The sequence below is a fragment of the Protobothrops mucrosquamatus genome, unplaced genomic scaffold (assembly GCF_001527695.2).
Source record: "Protobothrops mucrosquamatus isolate PMUCROS unplaced genomic scaffold, P.Mucros_1.0 scaffold6, whole genome shotgun sequence".
Lineage (NCBI taxonomy): Eukaryota > Metazoa > Chordata > Lepidosauria > Squamata > Viperidae > Protobothrops > Protobothrops mucrosquamatus.
Window position 1 is genome coordinate 5163923 of NW_015386393.1, and position 22074 is coordinate 5185996.

The 22074-nt window shown below is 42.9% G+C and overlaps 1 protein-coding gene across 1 annotated transcript in view; it reads left to right on the forward strand.

Annotated features, from left to right (window-relative positions):
* Positions 1-19557, forward strand: part of REXO1 (RNA exonuclease 1 homolog) — a 44342-nt gene extending 24785 nt beyond the window's left edge. Inside the window, exons 6-17 of the mRNA XM_029282971.1 lie at positions 1521-1678; positions 2333-2470; positions 3302-3425; positions 4119-4232; positions 6884-7021; positions 10133-10246; positions 11440-11513; positions 15041-15151; positions 16513-16628; positions 17457-17595; positions 17835-17955; positions 19103-19557. Of these exons, the coding sequence (XP_029138804.1) occupies positions 1521-1678; positions 2333-2470; positions 3302-3425; positions 4119-4232; positions 6884-7021; positions 10133-10246; positions 11440-11513; positions 15041-15151; positions 16513-16628; positions 17457-17595; positions 17835-17955; positions 19103-19191 (1436 nt within the window). The 3' untranslated portion in view covers positions 19192-19557. The remainder of the gene's footprint in view (positions 1-1520; positions 1679-2332; positions 2471-3301; positions 3426-4118; positions 4233-6883; positions 7022-10132; positions 10247-11439; positions 11514-15040; positions 15152-16512; positions 16629-17456; positions 17596-17834; positions 17956-19102) is intronic.
* Positions 19558-22074: the final 2517 nt, after the last annotated feature.

The following is a 22074-nucleotide window of genomic DNA, read 5'->3' on the forward strand; positions in this document are numbered from 1 at the left end:
TGGGCGTCTTGCCAATTTCTGAATCAATGCAGCTGTTGTTCTATGCTCTAATCCTCCACTAGATGTCAGTAGCTATTAATTTTCCAATTTTTAAAGCAAAGAGTTATTTTCTTGTAATTTCATCAATAGTCTTTCAGTTGTAAAGTCTTAAAGTCATAATTTTCAGATTCATCCAGACTGTAGTATTATTAAGTTCATTTCAATATATTTCTGTCCCCCATAAAAATTAAATTGCCGCTTCGGTCTATGGAAGGGTGGGGGTGTGGTCCCCTCCCTTCTCACCTTCAGAGGAATTTTTGCTTTTGGGGGATCTTTTCCAGGAAATCAGTTACAAAATAGAAGAGAGAAGATCGGTATTCTCACCCAGTTCCAAGAACGCTGTTCACGGTTGTTCTAGTTAGTACTTTTGGACTTCGGCTGCTGGTAGCTTGGGCTAGTCGCTGGTGTGCAGCTAGCCTTTCTCCTGTCGGGTTGGAGGGCTTCCCCCGGATCAAATGGATCCACCGCTGTCTTTCCATGATCCACGGGGAACCCCTCCTTCATCACCTCTCCGGAGTGACTTTGGACCCATTTAGGGTCCCCTGGCAGGGTGAAACCAGCGGTAGGGTTTGGAGCTCTGCAATCCCTCGGCCGTGCCGCTATGGCGCAAAACCGGAAGTCCATAATGTTGTAGTTTTCTAATGCGTATAATAAAAGTTCTGTATCTGTGAGTGTCTGTCATTGATAACCAAATGGAGGTTTATTTCCGAATTGCCCTCGTATTAACCCATGGCTTGATAATTACGCCTTTTATCATTCCATTAATGCCTTTAGTCTGGTGTATCCTTTTTTGTTTCATCTCTCTTTCCTTCAGTCTCTGTAATCCAGCAATAAGTAGCAAATATGCAAGCCAGGAACTTTTTATTTATTTATGTTTTTACATGTTCACACCTTATCAATGCTGAGACCTATTCCAGGATTCATAGATTTCACTAAACAGAGTGAAATGATAACAGAAACACGTAAAACAGGAAGTAAAGTAATAACCTACCTGGGATACCTGGAGAGCTAGAGCAGAACAAATCTGCACTAGATGGTAAGCTTGATTGTATCCTTGTATTGAGTGGCAGCTGTATCTGAACAAGGTATGACTAGTTCAGACGGCATTAAGGTGGCCCCTTCCAGATGACTTAGAACTTCAGTTACCAAATTTAGTAGCAAAGATGAGCAAAGACTTCTAGGAGATTCAGGAGAGGGTTTTCGACATTTGCTCCACTCTTCTTCTCAAGTCTCCCTAAATCAAGTGTGTCCAGCCTTGGCAACTATAAGACTTGTTGACTGCAACTCCCAGAATTCAATTCAATTCTGGGAATTGAAGTCCACAAGCCTTAAAGTTGCCACGGTTTGATACCTCTGCCCTAAATGGTCTACTTGAAGTGGGTAGTTCAATCCTCATCCTTTCCATGATTTACATAATTCTAAGATTTTCAGAGTTTTGCCCTACTTCTGAATGTTGTCTTTTTTTGTGCATACCCTTTCAGTTCCTGGAAATCTTAAGAAGATCATTCCACCCGCAAGTGTGGCCTCTTCCAACGGTGTTGATGCTTCAGGATTGAAAGCTCGAACACTGACTGGGATGGCATCTAAAACAACGACCGCAAGTGTCACAAAAAGGATAGCACATACTCCTACTCTGCAGGTGATGAATTGCCAGTATATGCTTCATAGTTAACTTTTCAAGTTGAACACATGAAACATTCCCCTGCATGCAATTTTAGCCTCTAACGTTTGGAAGTCAAAGAGTGTTGAGGTTAAGCACTTGTGCAAGATTGTGCTTCCTTTTGTTTTTTTTTTCTCTAGGATTTATAGTCCAGCTTTGTATATAAATGGTATTTGAGTCATTCCTAGGCAGAATTTTGGATAATTTGGGAAATACCAGCAAAGGAGAATAATTGTAGCTCAGAGTTGAAATGAGGGTTCCTTGGTGCTCTCTGAGTTTGGTTGTTTTCTTGCAGACGTTTCATTACCTAAACTAGGTAACATCAGCAGTGCTAGTAGATGTAATGAAACATCTGCAAGAAAACAGTCAAGCTCAGAGAGCACCAAGGACTCTTAATTTTTATTCAGATTGTTTTGAGTGTTGTTTGGAAAAAAAAATAGTTTGACTCACCACTGAATCTCAGCGGTATGATCTTGTGGGCTGCTGGATACTGCAGAAAGTTGGCTATTAGACCATAGGTAGCTCATAGCTCATATATGGCTTAGTAGAAGAACCAATCAGAGGCAGGAAAAGCATTGTAGTAACTGTGCTATCAAAATAGCTTATTTTCTTTCCCCTTTCCATGTTCCCTAGAGCACCACCTTGCAAAGGCCAGTTATTCCCACAGAATATGGCGCCAAAGTTCCCACCAACATCCGTCAGAGGTACCTCAACCTCTTCATTGATGAGTGCTCGAAGTTCTGCCCCTCACAGCAGGGAGCATTTGACAAGGTTTGTGTATTTGTAATGGCAATGATAGGAGGAATGCTTGGGCATCTTTGAACTCTTATAGTTTGCGCTTCTTTAACTGTAGGCCCAAATGATAGAGGGATTGAATCACTTTAAAAAAAAATTGGAAGTTCACTGAGCAAATACATTTGCAAGTTCAAAGTTAAGACAGCCAGCCCAATGTTGAGCTTCCTGTTTGAATAATAAAGAGAATCACAGGTCTATATATCTTACCTTATTTTTGAAAGTACTGTTCCCTGTGTTAACAACCACAGGTAGTCCTCAAGTTACCACTATTGAACCCAAAATTTGCATTGCTAAGCAAGACAGTTGTTAAGGGAGTTTTGCCCCATTGTATGACATTTCTTGCCCAGTTGTTAAGTAAATCATGTCAGTTGTTAGTAACACAATTGTTATGAGAATCTGGCTTCCCCATTGACTTTGTTTGTCAGAAGGTTGCAAAAGGTGATCATATGACACCAGGACACTGCAACTGTCATAGGTATGAGCCAGTTGCCAAGTGTCTGAATTTTGATCATGGATGCTGCAATGATCTTAAATGTGAAAAATGGGCATAAGTGACTCTTCGGTGCCATTATAACTTTGAACAGTTGCTAAATGAATGGCTGTAAGTCAAGGACTAATTGTAGAAACTTGCCTTTTTCTTCCTGCTTATCCTTGTTGATGACTATTTGACCCTTCTCCTGGTGGCATTGGAAGCCACCTAATATATGTTAACACAATAGTTCTCTCTAGTCTCCTACTTCCTGCCTTAGCAATTTCATTTTGTATATTGAAATTCCAAAATGCTGATGGTGGGCATGCTGTTCACAGGCTCTTGCTGAGGAGAAGGTGGTGTATGAGCGCAGCACCAGTCGCAACATCTATCTGAATGTGGCAGTAAACACTTTGAAGAAGCTGAGGACTCTTTTGCCCAGCCCTTCTCAGGAGGTTCAAAGTATGTACTTATACTTTACTTCTTACTTTCGGACTGAAGCTTCTGTGCTATTTTGCACTTCCTTTTATTCTTTCCTTATACTCCTAAGCCTCCATTTCTAAACATTTGGAGTATCTTTAACAAAACACACTTCAGATTTGCACAGTAGACTGGGTAAAAGACTGCCTGCCAAGCCAACAGAGCATAATTCTGTGGGCAAAATTTTCATTATACATCTCTTTGCCAGCCGAATAACATCTGTGCAAGCACAATTAGCTAGTTGCACTGCAGTCTTGTGCCATACATCAGTCCCATTCTTGCCCACAAACTGCTGCTATTACAAATGTTATTTAGTACAGGGGCCTCCAACCTTGGCAACTTTAAGACCTGTGGACTTCAACTCCCAGAATTCCCCAGCCAGCCATGCTGGCTGGGGAATTCTGGGAGTTGAAGTCCACAGGTCTTAAAGTTGCCAAGGTTGGGGACCCCTGATTTAGTACATTGGCAAAGGGGGTGTATGATGTTAATCCCAAAATAATTCTGGTTTCCATGATCACTTTCTGAGCTTAATTCATAGTATATTGGTCTTGACCTTTTAAAGCAGTCAGCGTGTGGAGACCTGTGTAGAACTTCCATTGACTCCGAAATTTTATTTGTGGTTGACCCAGGATGTTTGCTAATATTCTAGTTTGACATCTTGTCTTTTTCTTCCAGAGGCCAGCAATAGAAAATTGGTTTCTCATGAAGCTATGCTAGGAGGGAAACTGGCAGCCAGGACCAGCTACACACTTAATCGTTCTACAAGCTTACGGCTAGAAGACCTGACAGGTAGGTCTCCCCTTTTTGTCATGCACACAATGACTGTGGCGGGGATGTAATTTTATTCCTTTCTGTCTGTTTTAAAGACCTTCAGATTGATTTTAGAAGTGGCCTGATTGTTTTTTTCACACCAGAGAACTGATAGGATCAGTGTTGAAAGCCAATTCAGAGCTATTTTAAAACTGTAAAGAGCACAGAAAAGCTGTAGAGAAGAATGGGCTCAGGTCACTTTTTAAAGAGGTTCGTTGATACATGGTACCTGTGATTCTTCTAAATGTCCCTCTTCGGTTTGACCAGATTTACCCTGTAGGGAAGGGCATTTCGTGATAAAAGTGCAATTATCCCGAAGTAAGCCTGTTGCCCGGTTGACTACTTCCACGATTCATTGCAGAAATTGTAAGCGATCTAACCCGTGTCAGTTTTGAATGTGGATAAAACACTAGCTTTGAAGCAAAACAAGATGGTTTTTTTTTAATCAATCACATAAACGTTCGATAATAATAATAATAATAATAATAATAATAATAATAATAATAATAATAAATAATAATAATAATAATAATAATAATAATAATAATAATAATAATAATAATAATAATAATAAAGTTGGAAGCGACCTTGAAGGTCATCTAGTCCAACCCCCTTGCTCAGGCAGGAAACCCTATACCATTTCGGACAAATGGCTGTCCAGTCTCTTCTTAAAAACTTCCAGTGTTGGAGCATTCACCGCTTCTGGAGGCAGGTTGTTCCACTGGTTAATTTTTGTAAGTATCAGGAAATTTCTCTTCAGTTCTAGGTTGCTTCTCTCTTTGGTTAGTTTCCATCCGTTGCTTCTTGTCCTGCCTTCAGGCGCCTTGGAGAATAGCTTGACTCCCTCTTCTTTGGGGCAGCCCCTGAGATATTGGAACACTGCTATCATGTCCCCCCTCGTCCTTCTCTTCATTAAACTGGCCCTAATTGTGAAGGGGACGTCTTTGCAAATGCATTCTGTCTTGTTGAGAGAGAAGAGGAGAAGGTTTATTTCAAGTAGGCAGCTGCTTATTAGTGTTAATGAGAAATTGCCCTTGGCCCAAGTTGGTATCAGCCAAAGTACTTCATGATTCTTCACTTACAGAATGGATTGTGTAAAACATAATACGGTTCTGTACAGAACCCTAACGTCACACATATATTGATGGGTACTGAGCTGTCCCTAACTAAATGAGAAAAAAAAAACAGGTTGTAGTAGATAACTCAGTGATGTTAACTGTGCAGCAATTATGAACAAGGGAAAATTCTCTGCTAAGGATCATTAGGAAACAGATTGAACAACCCAAAGCCTTGAATACCTTCCTTACAAGAAAAGGTTAGAATACAGAGAAGGCAAGTGCAGGAGAAAATGTTTAAGGCATTTAAAATCTAGCCTGTCATGAAGAATGTGGGTATGAGGATCTGTTTTTCCCCCTGTCTTAAAGGGTCCTGCAGTGAAATTGAATGGAAGGAAATTTAGATGCAATTTAGATGAGACAAAGAAAGTACTTTCTATAGTCCATAGTTAATCTTGGATTCTTTATAGTAGTTGTTGAAGCAAAAGGACAAAGTAATGGCCGTAGTCTTATATAGAGGTAGTCCCCAACATACGACCGTAATTAAGCCCAGAATTAGGCGCGTAAGTTGTGGTCATTAAATTGGTCACGCTTGATCAACCCTGATTTTACAAGTCTTTTTTTGCAATAGTCGTTTAGCAAATGTCACAGTTAAGCAAACATCACGGTCATTAAGTGAAGCCATTTTCCCCGAAGGGCAATTTTTTTTGCCAGAAATCAAAAGTAAACAGTGACCACATATTTTTATCATAGGCATACCATAGTGTATAATGATAAAAATTCTACATAATTTTAGTAGTTATCCAAGTGCTCAATGCCATACGCTAAATAAATAAATAACATTAAAACTGCTGAAAATTATGATCGTGTGACCATTGGATATTACAAACAGCCATAAAGGAGAGCACCCAAGATTCAGGGGGCGGGGCAGGGGGGTAACCCTCCGAACTTTGAAAATAAGTCATAAGTAGCACTGGGGAAATCTGTCCATCCAACAGTTGCTAAGCAACCGGTTGTTAGGGGAGGATAACCTGTAGCTTTAAATTCACGAAGGACAGGCCTATCAGGATTAGGGTTATTTCTGTCTTGAGGAGAGCCCATCTCAGAATCCATGCATCTGGAGAACAAAGTTACAAGAGGGATATGTCTCCATCACCCCAGAGGAAATGACCACCATAAGAAACAAAATGCTGAACACGCATAGGCCTTGTCCTAGTCCAGAGGTAGGCAACTTTGGCTCTTTTATGACTTGTGGACTTCAACTCCCAGAATTCCTGAGCCAGCATAAAAGAGCCAAGGTTGCCTACCCCTGGACTAGTCCAGATGGATTGTTCTGATGATGGTCTTTGTAGAAAGAACTGCCTAGCATTTCTTCTCAGCATTTTCTCCTACTTTACCCCACCCGCCTGATGCTTAGATCTGCCTTTGCTTTGGGTTTATGCTGCTTCAACTGCAATTACCATTTTATTGCTGCGTAAGCTGTCCAGAATGTTTCCGGGTATGTGGATGATATTGGTCTGAAAATAGCTAGAGAAAATGGCTAGATAAACATTTCTTAACCTTTGTCGTTCTCAGGGGCTACCTTGTACCGAAGGCTCAAAGAATACGTGCTGACAGAGGATGACTTGAAGGAGCACGGCTACCCGTTACCGTGTCCCGAGAGACCTGGCCGGGCTGTTGTCTTTGCTATGGAAGAGAAGAAATTGACTGATGGTGAGTTCTGCTGGACCGGAGAGTTTCTGACTCTTAAGAACCATTCAGATGTTCTGTTTGATGGGAAGAAGAAGAGAGGTCAGGAAAGGAACCCTCAGCCAGTATATTCCCTTCAAGGCAGACATCTACACTGACTGCTTGTGGATGAGATGTTAATGAGCTTTTAAGCATATTCTGAAGCTACCTACTGTAGGTATTATTTTATTTTTGCACATAAATCGTAAGACAAGGACTACCTGTAGTGAAGAAGATATTGGTGATCTAGGGTGCCCTTTGTCTGAGGACACATTTCAGAGGTTGTGGTCTGTAAGTCTGTCTGTCTATTTAACAATCATAAAATGCCACATCGGAATCCAGTAGAGTGATTGCCTCAGAAGGCCTTCAAGGCTGGTGCTAGGATCTTGGAAGCAAATCCATCTAATGGAGGGCCCAGGGCCCAGGCTAGGTTGCAGCTATTCCACTTTAAAAATCTGAAGTAGCCAACACAGAGAGAAGACTTCTGTCAGAGACAGCAAAAAGTTAATGTCAGTCATAAGAGCACTAGGCCAGGTAAACGGATTCTGTCCCTACGTCTAAAGCAGTTCCCCGTGTTTGTGCCTTCAGATCAGGGGAAAATGTGGTTGTCTAACCTTGTGAAAAGCTGAACTGTAATTTGGGGAGGGGGGGGAATAGGGTTTCAGCTCTCTCAGAAAGAATTTCCCAGTCATTGGGGAGCATGTATAATAGTCATAGCTGTATAGCACAGGTGCCTACTTTAGGGAAGGGGATAATGTTGGTTTTGGCATGATAAGCTGGCAGGTACAGTACAGTAACCACAGTCAGAACAAACAATGATGGGGTCTGAAAGTGAGGGGGGAATTGATGAAATACAGCAATGTGTTTAATCTCTGGGTATTTAGTAATCTTCCCCTTCTTTCATATTCTTTCATGCTGTTGCGGCAGTTACAATTGCCCTAGAAGAGGCCTTAGCCAAGACCAGGGGTAGGCAACCTTGGCTCTTTTATGACTCGTGGACTTCAACTCCCAGAATTCCTGAGCCAGCCATGCTGAGGGGAAAGGGAGAGGTTTCCAAGCTGAGCCATGCTGGCTCAGGAATTCTGGGAGTTGAAGTCCACGAGTCATAAAAGAGCCAAGATTGCCTACCCCTGAACTAAGGGATCTAGATATAGTTAGCCTAACAAAGAGAAGATATTTGTCTTCCAATACTTGGGCTGTCACAGGGAAGAGAGCATCAATTTATTCTCTAAAGCAGGGATCTCCAACCATGGCAACTTTAAGACTGGTGGACTTCAACTCCCAGAATTCCTCAGCCAGCCATGCTGAGGGGACAGGGAGAGGTTTCCAAGCTGAGCCATGCTGGCTCAGGAATTCTGGGAGTTGAAGTCCACGAGTCATAAAAGAGCCAAGGTTGCCTACCCCCTGGCCAAGTCTTATAGGGGCTTCTATTTGTACATCCTTCAGGGACAGAAAGGAACTGTCTTTTCCCCCCATAGATTTCAGTCTTTTCGGTAGACCCCGTATGTCAGGGTAATACCAACTAGGTCTTCCTCAGCTGAATTACTGCAAACTCTTTCTGCCACAAGAAACAAAACTTTTCTCCAGAATGAATGAGGATGTTGACACAGAAAGTATGTTTTGTCTGCCTGAATGCCAGGTAGTCCTTGACATACAACCATTCATTTAGTGACCATTCAAAGTTACAACAGCACTAAAAAAATGACCAGTCACCACACTTACAACTGTCTCAGGATCCCCACAGTCACGTGAACAAAATTCAGGCGCCTGGCGGCAGGGTCCTGGGATCACGTGACTGTCATTTGCAACTTTCCCAGCCGGCTTCCAACAAGAGAAGTCAACGGGGGAAGCTGGATAGCTTAACAACCAAATGATTCACTTTACTGTAGTAACTGGCTTAACAACCCTGGCAAAACAAGGTGGCTAAAAAAAAGGCGCGACTCACTTAACAACAGATTTGCTTAGCAAACTGGAAATTCAGTTCCAGTTGTGGCTGCAAGTCGAGGACCACCTGTACTTGATTTCTTTCATTATTTCTCAGTCCTCGACGCAATCGTTCCTCGTACCACAAGGTGGCAAGTGGTTGAATCTCTTAACAGCTTGCCTGATGGGACTCTTGCATTTTTTGATTGGTTGGGAAAAAAAGCAACCAATGCAATGTTTTCCTCTTTGAATATTGGTTAGAAGGAGTTCATAGATGAGAGGAAAGAGCCATTGGCTCTTCGGATGCCACTTCATACAATCAGTACAGTCATCCTTGCAGTTGAGGTTGAGGGGCTCCTGTTCTGATGAACCCCCAAACAGCACGATCCGTATATCAGTATATCAGAATCAAGATCATGTGAAGTGTTAGTACCACTTTAGAATGCCTTGGTAAGGCCACACTTGGAATACTGCATCCAGTTTTGATCACCATGGTGTAGAAAAGATGTTGAGACTCTAGAAAGAGTACAGAGAAGAGCAACAAAGATGATTAGGGGACCGGAGGCTAAAACATATAAGGAACGGTTGCTGGAATTGAGTATGTCTAGTTTAATGAAGAGAAGGACGAGGGGGGACAGGATAGCAGTGTTCCAATATCTCAGGAGCTGCCGCAAAGAAGAGGGAGTCAAGCTATTCTCCAAAGCGCCTGAAGGCAGGACAAGAAGCAACGGATGGAAACTAACCAAAGAGAGAAGCAACCTAGAACTAAGGAGAAACTTCCTGACAGTTAGAACAATTAACCAGTGGAACAGCCTGCCTCCAGAAGCGGTGAATGCTCCAACACTGGAAGTTTTTAAGAAGAGACTGGACAGCCATTTGTCTGAAATGGTATAGGGTTTCCTGCCTGAGCAGGGGGTTGGACTAGATGACCTCCAAGCTCCCTTCCAACAACAACATCATCATCATCATCATCATCATCATTATTATGATTATTATTATGATTATTATTATGATTATGATAATTATGATTATTATTATTATGATTATTATTATATCTCATTGGGAGAAAATAGAAGAATTTTTTTTAAATAAAATAGTATTTTAGATAGATATATAAGAATGGACTGAGATCCAAAAATCTATATTTTCACACACTTCTTTTTCTTCTGGAAGGTTCTTGCAGGATTTGTTGTCGTTGTGGCACAGAATACATGGTAACATCTTCTGGAAATTGTGTCCGTAAAGAAGAATGCATCCATCACTGGGGGAGATTGCGGAAGCAAAGAGGTAATCGTTTACATGCTTTTCAAAAAGCATATTTCTTTCTCCAGTGGAATTCAAAATGCACGACATTGATTTTTATTCTCACAAGAAACCTGTGAGGTTATGCACAGATGGCATTTTGCAAGCTGCTCTGAGAGCTCAGACCACTAGGTTTTAGTTCTCTGCTCATGGCCATGTATTTCTGCAATCTCTAATAGTAATGTCACATAGTCAGATTGCATTTTGGATGTTGGAGGACAATGAAAAAAATGAGAGAAGCATCACATTTTGGCTCAAAGGTGCTTTTTCAAAAGGCAGCCCGACTATTTTTTGAGAAAGAAGCCGTTTCTCTTCTCATCCAAGAAGCTTCATCAGTTGTGACTGGATGGTGAGGGAAATGGAAGGATAGGATGGAAGGATAGGATCCCCCCCACACACAGTCCAGTCACAACTGATGAAGCTTCTTGGGTGAGAAGCAAAAGGTCTTGTTTTTCTTTCTCAAAAAATAGTCCAGTTACTTTTTGAAAAAGCACCTTTGAGACAACTATGACCTGGATGATGAGAATCTCCACAGACATCGCACTTTGGCATTATTTGTTCCCTCAGACTTTGTTTATACTGTATATCAAGAGGGCTTTCATGAAGCTCCAGTAACATTCAATAGCAAAGATTTGTAAACATTTAGAAAAAAAAATCCTAAATGAGTAAATATTCATTCAGAGCATTTTATAACATGCAAGGTTATTGTTGCCCTAAGTAAGAAGCACAAGGACACAATTGAAAGACAATAAACACAATCATGTTTGTGATGGAGACAAAATGGGATCCATTTCATTACAATCACCTTAGCTAGGACCAATTGTCATCAAACCCCACTCCTCCAAGAACTAGTCCGTAATCCTTTTAGAGATTATTTAAATGATATGGCTTGCAAATCTTTCAGAAGTAAGCTATTTTAACTTTCTGTGTTCATTATGTAATTGTTCATACTACTATTTGCTTCCTTTTTCCTTTAGCATCATTTTCCTAGCCTGCATCTTCATTATAAGTAATAATTTTAAACATAACCCTCCCCAAGTAGTTTGATAGAAAGGAATTGTGTTGGTATTAAAATCAAGATTATCTCAACCAGAGTAGTTTTTGCTTAATCTTTGATTGATGGTTTTGTGCCCAGTGAAGATTTCCCACTTAGCATTTCTCTCTCTCTCTTTTTGCAGTGCCAGGTGGCTGGGAAACACATTACAACTGTTGTTCAGGAGCCGTGGGTTCACTCGGATGCCAAATTGCAAAAGTATGTAACCATGTTAGGTCAAACCATGAAGTACAAGGTAAAGTGGACCACCTTCTCTCTGAGTATAGCCACCGCTTTGCCACTTTGATCTCTGTTTCATAGAAGACGCTTTGGAGATGCTTTTCAATCTTATTTTGGCTTGAAAAAAAAACATGGCTCCTTCTATCAGCCATTCTCTGTAGTAATAGGACAAAATATTTAATTTATTATTAAATTTGTGATAGCGGCCTAATGCATTAGAGCAAGGATGTTCGGCCTTGGCAATTTTGAAGATTTTGTGGATTCAACTCCCAGAATTCCTCAGCCAGCATGGGAGTTGAAGTCCACAAGTCTTAAAGTTGCCAAGGTTAGGTACCCCTGCATCAGACTTTGGATGGCCTAGAACAGGAATGTCAAACTGCCAGCCCGCGGGCCGGATGCATCATAGCGAAACTGTGCCCGTCCCATTGCCGGCAATGGCAAAAAAAGTCACAACACGTCACGTGACGTTGCGAGTTTGACACCCCTGGCCTAGAAAATCCAGCAAACAGTAAAAACACACACCCAAAGAAGCAGCCCAAACTAAGACTATCAGAATGTTAATGGATGCAACGGGACCCCACAAATACATCAATGCGGACATTAAATCCAGGCCCATGAACAAATGCAGGTTTTAAGGGCTTTCCAGAACCCCAGGAGAGGGAGTGCCATTTGCATCTCACAGGGAATGCTGCTCCATAGGCAGAGACAGAGAAGACCCACTCCCTCAGTCCCACAAGATGGCAGCATTTAATAGAGAGGAGCTGTTCAAACATACTGGATTGGCAGAAACAAATGGAAATATGCAGTCTCTCAGAAAACGAGGCTCTATGCCAGTGTTTCTCAACCTTGACAATTTTAAGGCATGTGGACTTCAACTCCCAGAATTCCACAGCCAGCAATGCTGGCTATGGAATTCTGGGAGTTGAAGTCCACATGCCTTAAAATTGTCACGGTTGAGAAACACTGCTCTATGCCATGAAGCACATGGGCCATTATATCAAAAATATTTCCTCTTCTTCTACCACAAGTGTTAATTTCATCCAATTAGTCATTGTGACTTGTTAATCTTCAGCAGACTGATCACCCATGAATTTTCTGTAAGAGCTTGAGATGGAAGCTTAGAACGGGGCCCTGGCTACTGAGGACAATGCTGCAGTCTCAATCAAGTTAACACTTTCCCCAAATAGAAGGACGGAGATCAAAGAATCACAGAATGTAAGGTCTGGAAGGGATCTTTGAGGTCATCTAATCCAACCTTGTGCTCAGCGCAAGAGTCCACTATTGTAGTATCTCCAACAGATACTCCATTCAGCTTCTGTTCAGACACCTCCAGTGAAAGCTGCTCCTGAGGCAGTCTGTTCTATGGTGGAACAGCTTTTGGCCTTTGGGAAATTTGCTTGATGGCCAACCCAAATCAACTTTCTAGTTATTTTAAATCCGTGGTTTCTTGTCTTTTTTTCCTGGATCAGTGTTACCCCATCTTCTACACAACAGCCTTTGAGATGCTTGAAGACAGCTATCACATCTTTGTGTATTTCCCCCCCCCCCCCCGCCTTTCTAGACAACGCATACCCAATATAGCTCCTCAGAAGTTTTTTTTTCTTCCAGGGCTGGTATCATCTAAGTCAGTGTTTCTCAACCTTGACAATTTTAAGGCATGTGGACTTCAACTCCCAGAATTCCACAGCCAGCATTGCTGGCTGTGGAATTCTGGGAGTTGAAGTCCACATGCCTTAAAATTGTCAAGGTTGAGAAACACTGATCTAAGTTCTCCACTGAACATATTCCAGTTTAACAAAGCCCTTCCTAAAAATATCAACCTGGTGTTCTAAGTATGATCTAAACAAAAAATTATCTTGATCTTAATATTAGGCTTTGGTTGACCCAGCCTAGGACTGTGTGTACTTTTTTTCAGCTGGATCATGCTGTTAGCACGTGTTTGACCCACCACTACCACCACCCTATCCCAAAGCTATAATTCAGGGTATATCGTAATTACATAGTAACCCTGGTCACAGTATGAAGACATCAACAGGGCTTTCCTTGACAGAGAATAAGGGAAACTGATGGTAGGAGAAGGAAGTAACAGGCCCGAGGCTACTGCATTCCTTGAGGAAATGGGCTTCTCCACCATCTGTGAGAGAGACTGTGGCTCAGTGCATTTAGAGCAGGGCTTTTCAACCTTTTCACCCACTGTACCACTTTTAGGATATGGCAGTATCCGGGTACCACCAGTTGCCTAGCAAGGTGTCAAAAACTTGGTGACCAGGAAAAAAGTGATAAAGTACAGGTAGTCCTCAACTTACAATAGTTCGCTTAGTGACTGTTCGAAGTTACAATGGCATTGAAAAAAGTGCCCCCCAAGGCACAGCCGAGCAAGACATCTGCCGTGCTCTTCCTCCTGTCCGAGGTTTTCATTGTTGTGAGCATTTCTGTTGAGGATTGGCAGCGGGGGTGGGGTGGGGGGTGTTTGGTTTTTCTTCCCCCCATCTGCTGGGTAGTTGCATCAGGTTTTGGTCACTTCACATGACCCTGGGACACTGTGACCGTCATAAATATGAATCAGTTGCCAAGCATCTGAATGTAAATCACAAGACCCTGGAGAGGCTGCAACATTCCAGCTGATCGGTGCTTCTTCTGGGCTCAGCAGAAGCGCCAGGATCAGCGCCGAGCTCCAGCTGGAGCCTGGTGCTGATCCTGGCGCTTCCACTGAGCCCTGATAGCCCTGCAGCTCCAGCCATCTCTCGCTCAGGCTTGTGCGGTGCTGCCACCGGTTCAGTTCATTCCCTTCCCCTACTACCATTTTTCTAGGGTGCTCACGTACCACCTGCCAGGTTCCAATGTACCACAGGTGCTACCCGTACCACTGGTTGAAAAGCCCTGATTTAGAGGAATATAGAAATAGAGCTGTGAGGAAACTAAAGGGGATCAGATCTTTTTGCTCTCCAGAGATTTTAGTTCACACCTCTCTAGGAACGTGTAGAATGTTTTGTGCTCAGAACTGACACTCCTGGGTGCTGTCTTGATACATCCCCATTGTCAAGATAGCCTTTTCCACCTTAAAGATGATGGAATATTGGGCCTACTGTCAAGGTTCTACATTATATGTGAAGTACATCCTGTTCTCCCCCGAGACATCACAAGTTTTGCTCTTTGAAAAGATTACCGTCCAGATACACTTGTTATTTTCTGTGTTGTTCTCTCGGATGTTCTTGAGAACTTCTGTCAGTTTTTTTTAAATTCTGTAACAAAGTGTTCTCTTTCATTCTTCTAATTGTTATTGATCTTTTGATTCTGTGTTATGGAGCAAGTCAGTTTTCAGTCTTCTCTCCATCCACCATAAAAAAAAGGAACCTTTACTTCCCATATTGTGTTTACTCAGGTTGGCATTTTGCAAGACCACCAGTCTGCTAACTAAAAGTGGGCAAGATTGGAGACCTCCCGATCCTTTCTCCAGGGATAGCTTTTTAACACTTCTTTAATTCTTCCCCCACTCTCACCTTAAGCAACATGTCCATGATGGCCGGAAGGAAAGTCTGGAAGGTTTTGTGAAGACATTTGAAAAGTTGCCACGTGCAGGTGCGCATCCTGGCATCTACGCCTTGGACTGTGAAATGGTAGGTTGGCTATGCGTATAGAATAATGTTAAGGATTTCATATTTCATCAGGAATGTGTATTTAAATGTTGTGCCCCAACAGTCCAGTTGTCAACGCTGCTAATATTGAATATTCTTGCTATGACAAAATATGCAGAACTGTCTGGTACTTTTAGAGTTAATTCAGATGAGAAAGAGGGAGGAGAGAAAAGCCCACCTTCAAACTAATTGGAGAACATAAATCATGACAGCAAAATAAGGGAGGGGAAATGCTAGCAAAAATAACTGCTCGGGGTGGAGATTTCAGATCTTAGCATCCATGCCGTGCCGACATTTTGTCACATGAATAAAAAGACTTTTTAGGATAAAATGCCTGGAAGTTCTTCGAAGTGTTTCATTAGTCGGAACCCTGACACCAGTATATTTGAATGGAAACAACTTTGATACCACTATGCATGCTTAGTGAAGAGTTTGGGGTAACATAGAAAGGGTTTTCTAAGTAAAACAAGGCTGTTGAGATTCAAGAGGAGGCCATCAGCAAGGACATAAACCAGGATGTGGTTAAAGAAGCCAGGATGGTGGCCACAATGGCCCACGTGTTTTTTTGTTTGCATTGTAGAAGTAGAAAATAAAAACTCAACTGAAAAAAATGGTGGGAAGGCAGTTCCAGAAGAAAACAGTTAGCAAGACTGATCGTGCTCAGAGTCCACAAAATGTTGCCTGCCTCGAGTTCAAGGAAAGATTTCAGGGGAGATGGAATACACTGGTGCATTCTGGAAGAGGGAAGAATCTAGAAGCCTGAACCAAAATTTCATCACACTTCCATAATTTGTGTGTTTGCAGAATTGAACTTTTTTAAAATTCTAGTTTGAGCATCCTTGAGAAGGGGCTCAGGCACAGATGTACCTGCTACGTCCCTTCCCCAAGCTGGTGCTCTTTAGGTTTGTTGAAGCCGCATCCCTTAGCATTCCCATCAGTCTAGCTCTGCTGGTCGGAATTTTGGGAGTTGCAGAGTCCATAGGTCTGGAGAACATCTGGTGAGGGCGGGCTATCAGAGCAGAGGGATCTAGGACTGGACTTAACCCTAGCTGAGAACGTTACTGCAGAGATAAAAGATAGAGTGGAAGGTACCAGTTACAATTTCTGAACTCCTCAGAAAGAAGGCAGAATAGAAATGTGGTAAAATAAGGCATACCGAGTCCCACACCTAAATTACTGGAAACATTTCCGAATCATTTTTTTCGCCTGATTCCTTTTCACATCTTTCCGTTTGATTGCAAAATTGGCTGAGGTCTGATGAATGGCTATTGTTGTCTAACAGCTGGTGGGAACCTTTCCTAAAACGTGCTTTCTTTGTGTCTCTTGTATCTTGTCTTCTGCAGTGTTACACGAAGCAGGGTTTAGAGCTGACGCGCGTCACTGTGATCAACTCAGACCTGAAAGTAATCTACGATACCTTTGTCAAACCAGACTCCAAAGTTGTGGATTACAACACTCGGTGAGGGCCCCACAAATTGTGAAAATGCATGAGGAACATAAACAAAAGTCTGCGCATTTGGTGACAGCAGTTGAGTGGCCAGGGTATCTGCTAGGCATCTGGACCTTTAGAGTTGCCTGCTGAAATGCTAGAAAGAAAGCCGCACGAAGGAAGCTAGGCTGGTCTAACTTCCTCCGTGCCGCTTTCTTTTCAGAGTTTCAGCTGGTGATCTTTATTTTTGAATTTCAGATTCATTGCCTTGCTCTCTACTTGTCTTGGTTTGTGAATCAGAAAAATTAATTCAGAAGATTTGCACTCCCAAACTGTTGATCTGTCTAGATCACATTGCCCCAAGAAACGAGCTGAGTGTTTTTCCTATGGAGGAACCTGCTTTTCGTGTTTCTTTCTGGGTTATTGCTCTGAACTTTGTTCTTTCCAATAAGACAGGGCCGGGAGCACTTTTTCTGGCGATATTTACAAACGTGTAATATTGAGGAGATGTCAAGAGGGCCATGTGGCACATGTGGGTAGCGCTGGCTTTGAAGGGGGAAGGTTGAATTTGTGTTGTATCTACATTCCTGCCCATATTACAGTTTTTATCTATTTCCCAGTACAAAATGGTGGGGAGGCATGCCTTCTGTTTTTAGCCATCATCGTCGGAGTGCTGCCAAAAAGAAACCAGGGTCCATTTTGCTCAAGAGATTTTGTGACAAGAAAAGGGAGGAGGTTCTCTGAGCAGGAGTTAGCCTACAATTGCACCCGTGACGGGTGGTAACCATATGTCTGAAAAGCAGCAGAATTAAAACAAAAAAAAAACAACAACTGATGATACCAACCTTTCCTTGGCAGGTTTTCAGGTGTGACAGAGGCAGATCTGGAGAACGCGTCAATAACTCTTCGGGATGTCCAGGCGGTTCTCTTGAGTATGTTCAGCACAGAAACTATCCTGATAGGCCACAGTTTAGAAAGCGACTTGTTTGCACTAAAGGTAAATGTTGCGTGGAAACACACACACGTTTTACATACACCCTTCCCCTGACATGGTGGCCATAGCTAGTTGATGGGTAAATCCCCCTTCGAATCCATTGCCTTCTCTGGCCTATCTTTTGAGTTGCACTTCCTTGAAACATACACCCTTGCATTGAAGCACTTTTAATTAAAAGTCCAAAAGGAAAGGAAGAATATACAGAAGAATCAAATAAATATTCTCCTTCCTTCCCTTACTAGCTTATCCACTCTATGGTGGTAGACACAGCTGTCGTCTTCCCTCACCGCCTGGGTTTGCCTTACAAGCGGGCATTGCGTACGTTGATGGCGGATTACCTCAAGCGCATCATCCAGGATAGCGGTAAGACTTTGGGGCAAAAATGAGGACTCAGATTGTTGGGGGGGGGCAATATGCTGACTCTGTAAACCGCTTAGAGACAGCTGTAAAGCACTGTGAAGCGGTATATAAGTCTACCTGTTATTACTATTGCTATTTATGGTCATTTGCAGTGTCTCGCGATCACCTGACTGCAACTTAAAATATTTTTTTTACTGGAAACCGGTGTTTGTTTCCACTTTCCAGCAAAAAAAATGCCCATTGTGGATAATGAATTTGCTTAATGGTCACTGTGTTCTCTTAACCACCATGTTGTTCACTTAAACAGTGATTCACTCAACGACCACTGCAATAAAATTTGCTGTCTTTTGAAAAACAACATTTTTTAAAAATCTACGTAATATATTAGTCTTCTTAACTTGGATACAATTGGGCCCCTTAGTGTAATAGCTAATTTCCCCTCCCTCCCATATGGCAGAGCGCTTAACTCCTCTCCTTTTAGAAAAGTTGTTAAAATCTGTCCCCTGCCCCCCCCCCCAAGGTATTTGAGTCCCGTTGAACAGAGTTCCCTTTTGCTTCTTTTATTATCGTATTTGGTGCAGCTTTATATATTGGGTATGCTTGTTAATGTTATTGTCATGGTTCCGACAGATGAAACTCTTCAAAGAACTTTGAGGCATTGTTTACCTTAAAGAATTTTTATTTGAGCAGCATAGCTTCCGCACGTACATAGTCAAAGCCAAAATCTGACTTCCCCTTCCTTCAGCACATAGATTAAAGCACAATTCCCTCCTACAACTAACAGTCATAAATCACATTCTCCAATTAATTTGAAATGCTGGCTTTCCGCCCGGTTTTTTTTCCTCCTGCCATGCCTTATCATCTCTTATTACAATATTGTATGTCTAACTAACTCCCATCACATTCCTCCCCTCCCCCCAGTATCATCTAATTCTAAGAGTAAAGCATAATAAAGAAAAAGGCTGCATCTCCATATGTTGTCAAAACAAGAACCTCCAATGTTAGCACCGTTGACAGTTATGTGTTTATTTTGGGGTTTTGCTTGTTTTTTACTCTATGCTACCCAGAGTCCCACCGTTCAGGTTAGGTGGGCCTATAAACCCATGACGTAAGTAAATGAATGGCTTCTTATTTTTCTGGCTGCTAACAGTGGAAGGTCACGACTCCAGTGAGGATGCCCGAGCCTGCATGGAGCTGATGATCTGGAAGATCAAGGAAGATGCCAAAGTGAAGCGATGATCCGCCTCCACGCTGCTGCTATTCTCCTTCGCATTTTTATCGCAGGGCAATAATAAAGCCTGCAGTGACACACCCGTAGCCAGCAGCAGACCCTTCCCAGACTTTCCCCCCTCTCGGCTCACAGGCGTCCCGAGGAATTGGGAGCAAGCAGCTCCTTCTGCTGGCAAAGTGACGGGGCCGTGTCTGCACGCCAGGCATTGTAGTCAAGTTGAAATACATTGTGACCCAAGAAAGTCAGCCATCCCTGTGGTGGGGAAGGGTTTGGAGACAGACTCATCATAGAAGATCGGAATAACTTCAAGAGGCACTGAGTTCCACTATTCCCTCTTCCCCTGTCCTATTTATGGGCTTTAAAAGCTAGCTTTAATTTACTTTTTTTTTTTTAATTTAATTTGGGGTCTTGCGATTGGCCTTGGGGCTACAGGAATGGCGGAGAAGGTGGTCATGGGACCCATGACTGTCAAGAAAGCAAGCCGAAGAGATGATGAAGGGATGCGGGCTTCAGTTTAGGGAGGGAAGCTAGGAGCAGAGTTGCACAGGTGGGAGGAACCTGGCTCAAAGAAGCTGTACCGAAACACAGGACCTGGAAAGGGATAGTTATGCACAGCAGAGGAGGTCATGGGCGGAAAAATAAAGCTATAGAAAGTCAGGGATTTCAGGCCTTGGGGTGTGACTCCAGCGCCGCTTTCCTGCTTCGGTCTTGACTATAAGAGACCAGAGACGCTCCCAAGTGACAAGCTGCTACCAAACTGCAGGAAACAATCCAGGTGGCTTTGGTCTGTGCTGCTGGTAGCATTTCTTTGAAACTACTGAGGGGGCAAAGCTGCCCACTGACCCTGTACCCCTCCCTGCTCAGGAGTTATTCAAACTAGCTGCTTCTGCCTTTGGCTTGGGGTAGGACTTAACAGCCTTTCTGGCTTGAAAGTTAGCTTCTGTTTTCTGCAGACAAGGAGAAAGAGGCAGGATCGTGTTTGGCACTGATCACATTTTCAAAGGGCTGTTACTCAAACGGGGAGGGAGAGGTGATGGGGAAAATTCATAACTTGCCCCCAAATTCTCCCTCTGGTTAAACTTGAAATATTTTGTAGTAGGGCCTTCCGGGGGCTTTTTTCATCTCCAATGGCTTTTTGTAATTGCCAGTTGAACAGTTGTGTATGAAGTCTCTCACTCTGGCCACTGAGTTGTTAAAATACAAGTATGTGGAATAAATTCTGTTGTCCTGCGGAGAGCTCTCACACCTGCCTCGCCTGTTTTCTCACAAATAACGGGGATGTGTGAGACGACCCTGCTAATACAGTGCGGACTTTTCTGTGCCTCACACCATTGGAAGCGGGGCCCCTCCCACCAGTTGTCTCTCTCCTCCCCCCACAGGTGGGCAACTCTGGTTGTGAAGAAAGAGTGCCCACAATTGACATTTCCACTAAACAATGGCTAGTAACATGGTTCCTTTGTTTTGTCAAAGGCCTTATCTTTTTATTCAACAGGCACCTAAGGAGCGTTCTTTCCTCACCTTGTTCCAAGACTTCAAAGCCCATGAGCCGTGGTGGTGCAGTGGTTAGAATGCAGTGGTGCAGACTACCTCTGCTGCCTGCCGGCTGCCTGCAGTTCAGCAGTTCGGTTCTCACCGGCTCAAGGTTGACTCAGCCTTCCATCCTTCCGAGGTCGGTAAAATGAGGACCCAGATTGTTGGGGGCAATAGGCTGACTCTGAAACCCGCTTAGAGAGGGCTGTAAAGCACTGTGAAGCGGTATATAAGTGCTGTTGCTATTGCTTGTGAAAGACATCCCTTACGTATTGTACAGTGTATGTTGGGTACCTATGTTGGCGGTCTAGTTAGGGATATTGGGTGCTGTGTGAGTAGCCAATTCTCAACAGTGACCAGTCTGTACTGGCCTCTAGAAGGGCTGTGTATTTTAGGCATGTCTGCACAAAGGCTCCTTTAGACCTTAGCTATCTATTTTTACATCATTCTAATCTCTTCTGATGTTGACAGTCAGTGAAGATGAGGTGCCTCACAGCAGTTAGGACCCAAACCATTGACCACCCTTCAGATTGGTGGTGTATGAATCCTGCCTGATGAAAGATGAGGAACTGTACATTTCTCTTTCGACAGCATTGTGCATTTTAAGCCCCAGGTGGGTTTGGAAAGCAAGAGGTGCATAAACCTGTCAAGACTTTTCCTGGGGAAAAAATAGGTAAGATTTCCCTTGCAGAATATATCACACTCTGAAGCCCAGTTGGGAGCATTTTAAAATGCTGGGAATTCATGTCCCTATTAGGCCTAGGCCAGTGTTTTTCCAATTTGGACGAATTTAAGACGTGTACTTCAACTCCCAGAATTACCCAGCTAGCCATGCTGGTGGGGAATTCTGGCAGTTGAAGTACACAAGTCTTAAAAGTCGCCAAGCTTGAACCACCCCCTTGGCCTAGGTAGTGCATCCTACCTTGGGATCTGGATGAACACTGCCAGAGTTCCCATAGAAATAGAGAGGCAGCGCAGCCAGCTAGTTAGCAAGAAGCATGTTTTATAGATGTGACAGATAAGTAAATACGACAAATACATGGGCAAAGCAGAATATTAATAATCCTGGCTTTGGTACTTTAAAAGATGGTGGGGTGGAATCCATCTTCTTGCTCAGATATGCATGTGTTTATTTAGCATTAAGAGTAAAAGTGATGGTTTCAGGAAAGGAAGATTCTTGGGGTGAGCGGACGATCTGTTTAACCAAAGGAATGTATTTGCACTACAAGCTTGTACCAGGATTAATACTGATTAATCCATCATTATTAGAGAGCTCAGATGCTCCCTAACCTCCAAGAATAAAAGTTCCCTAGACACCAACATGATGGTTAATCTCCTCCCCCCCCCCCCCCCCCCCCCCC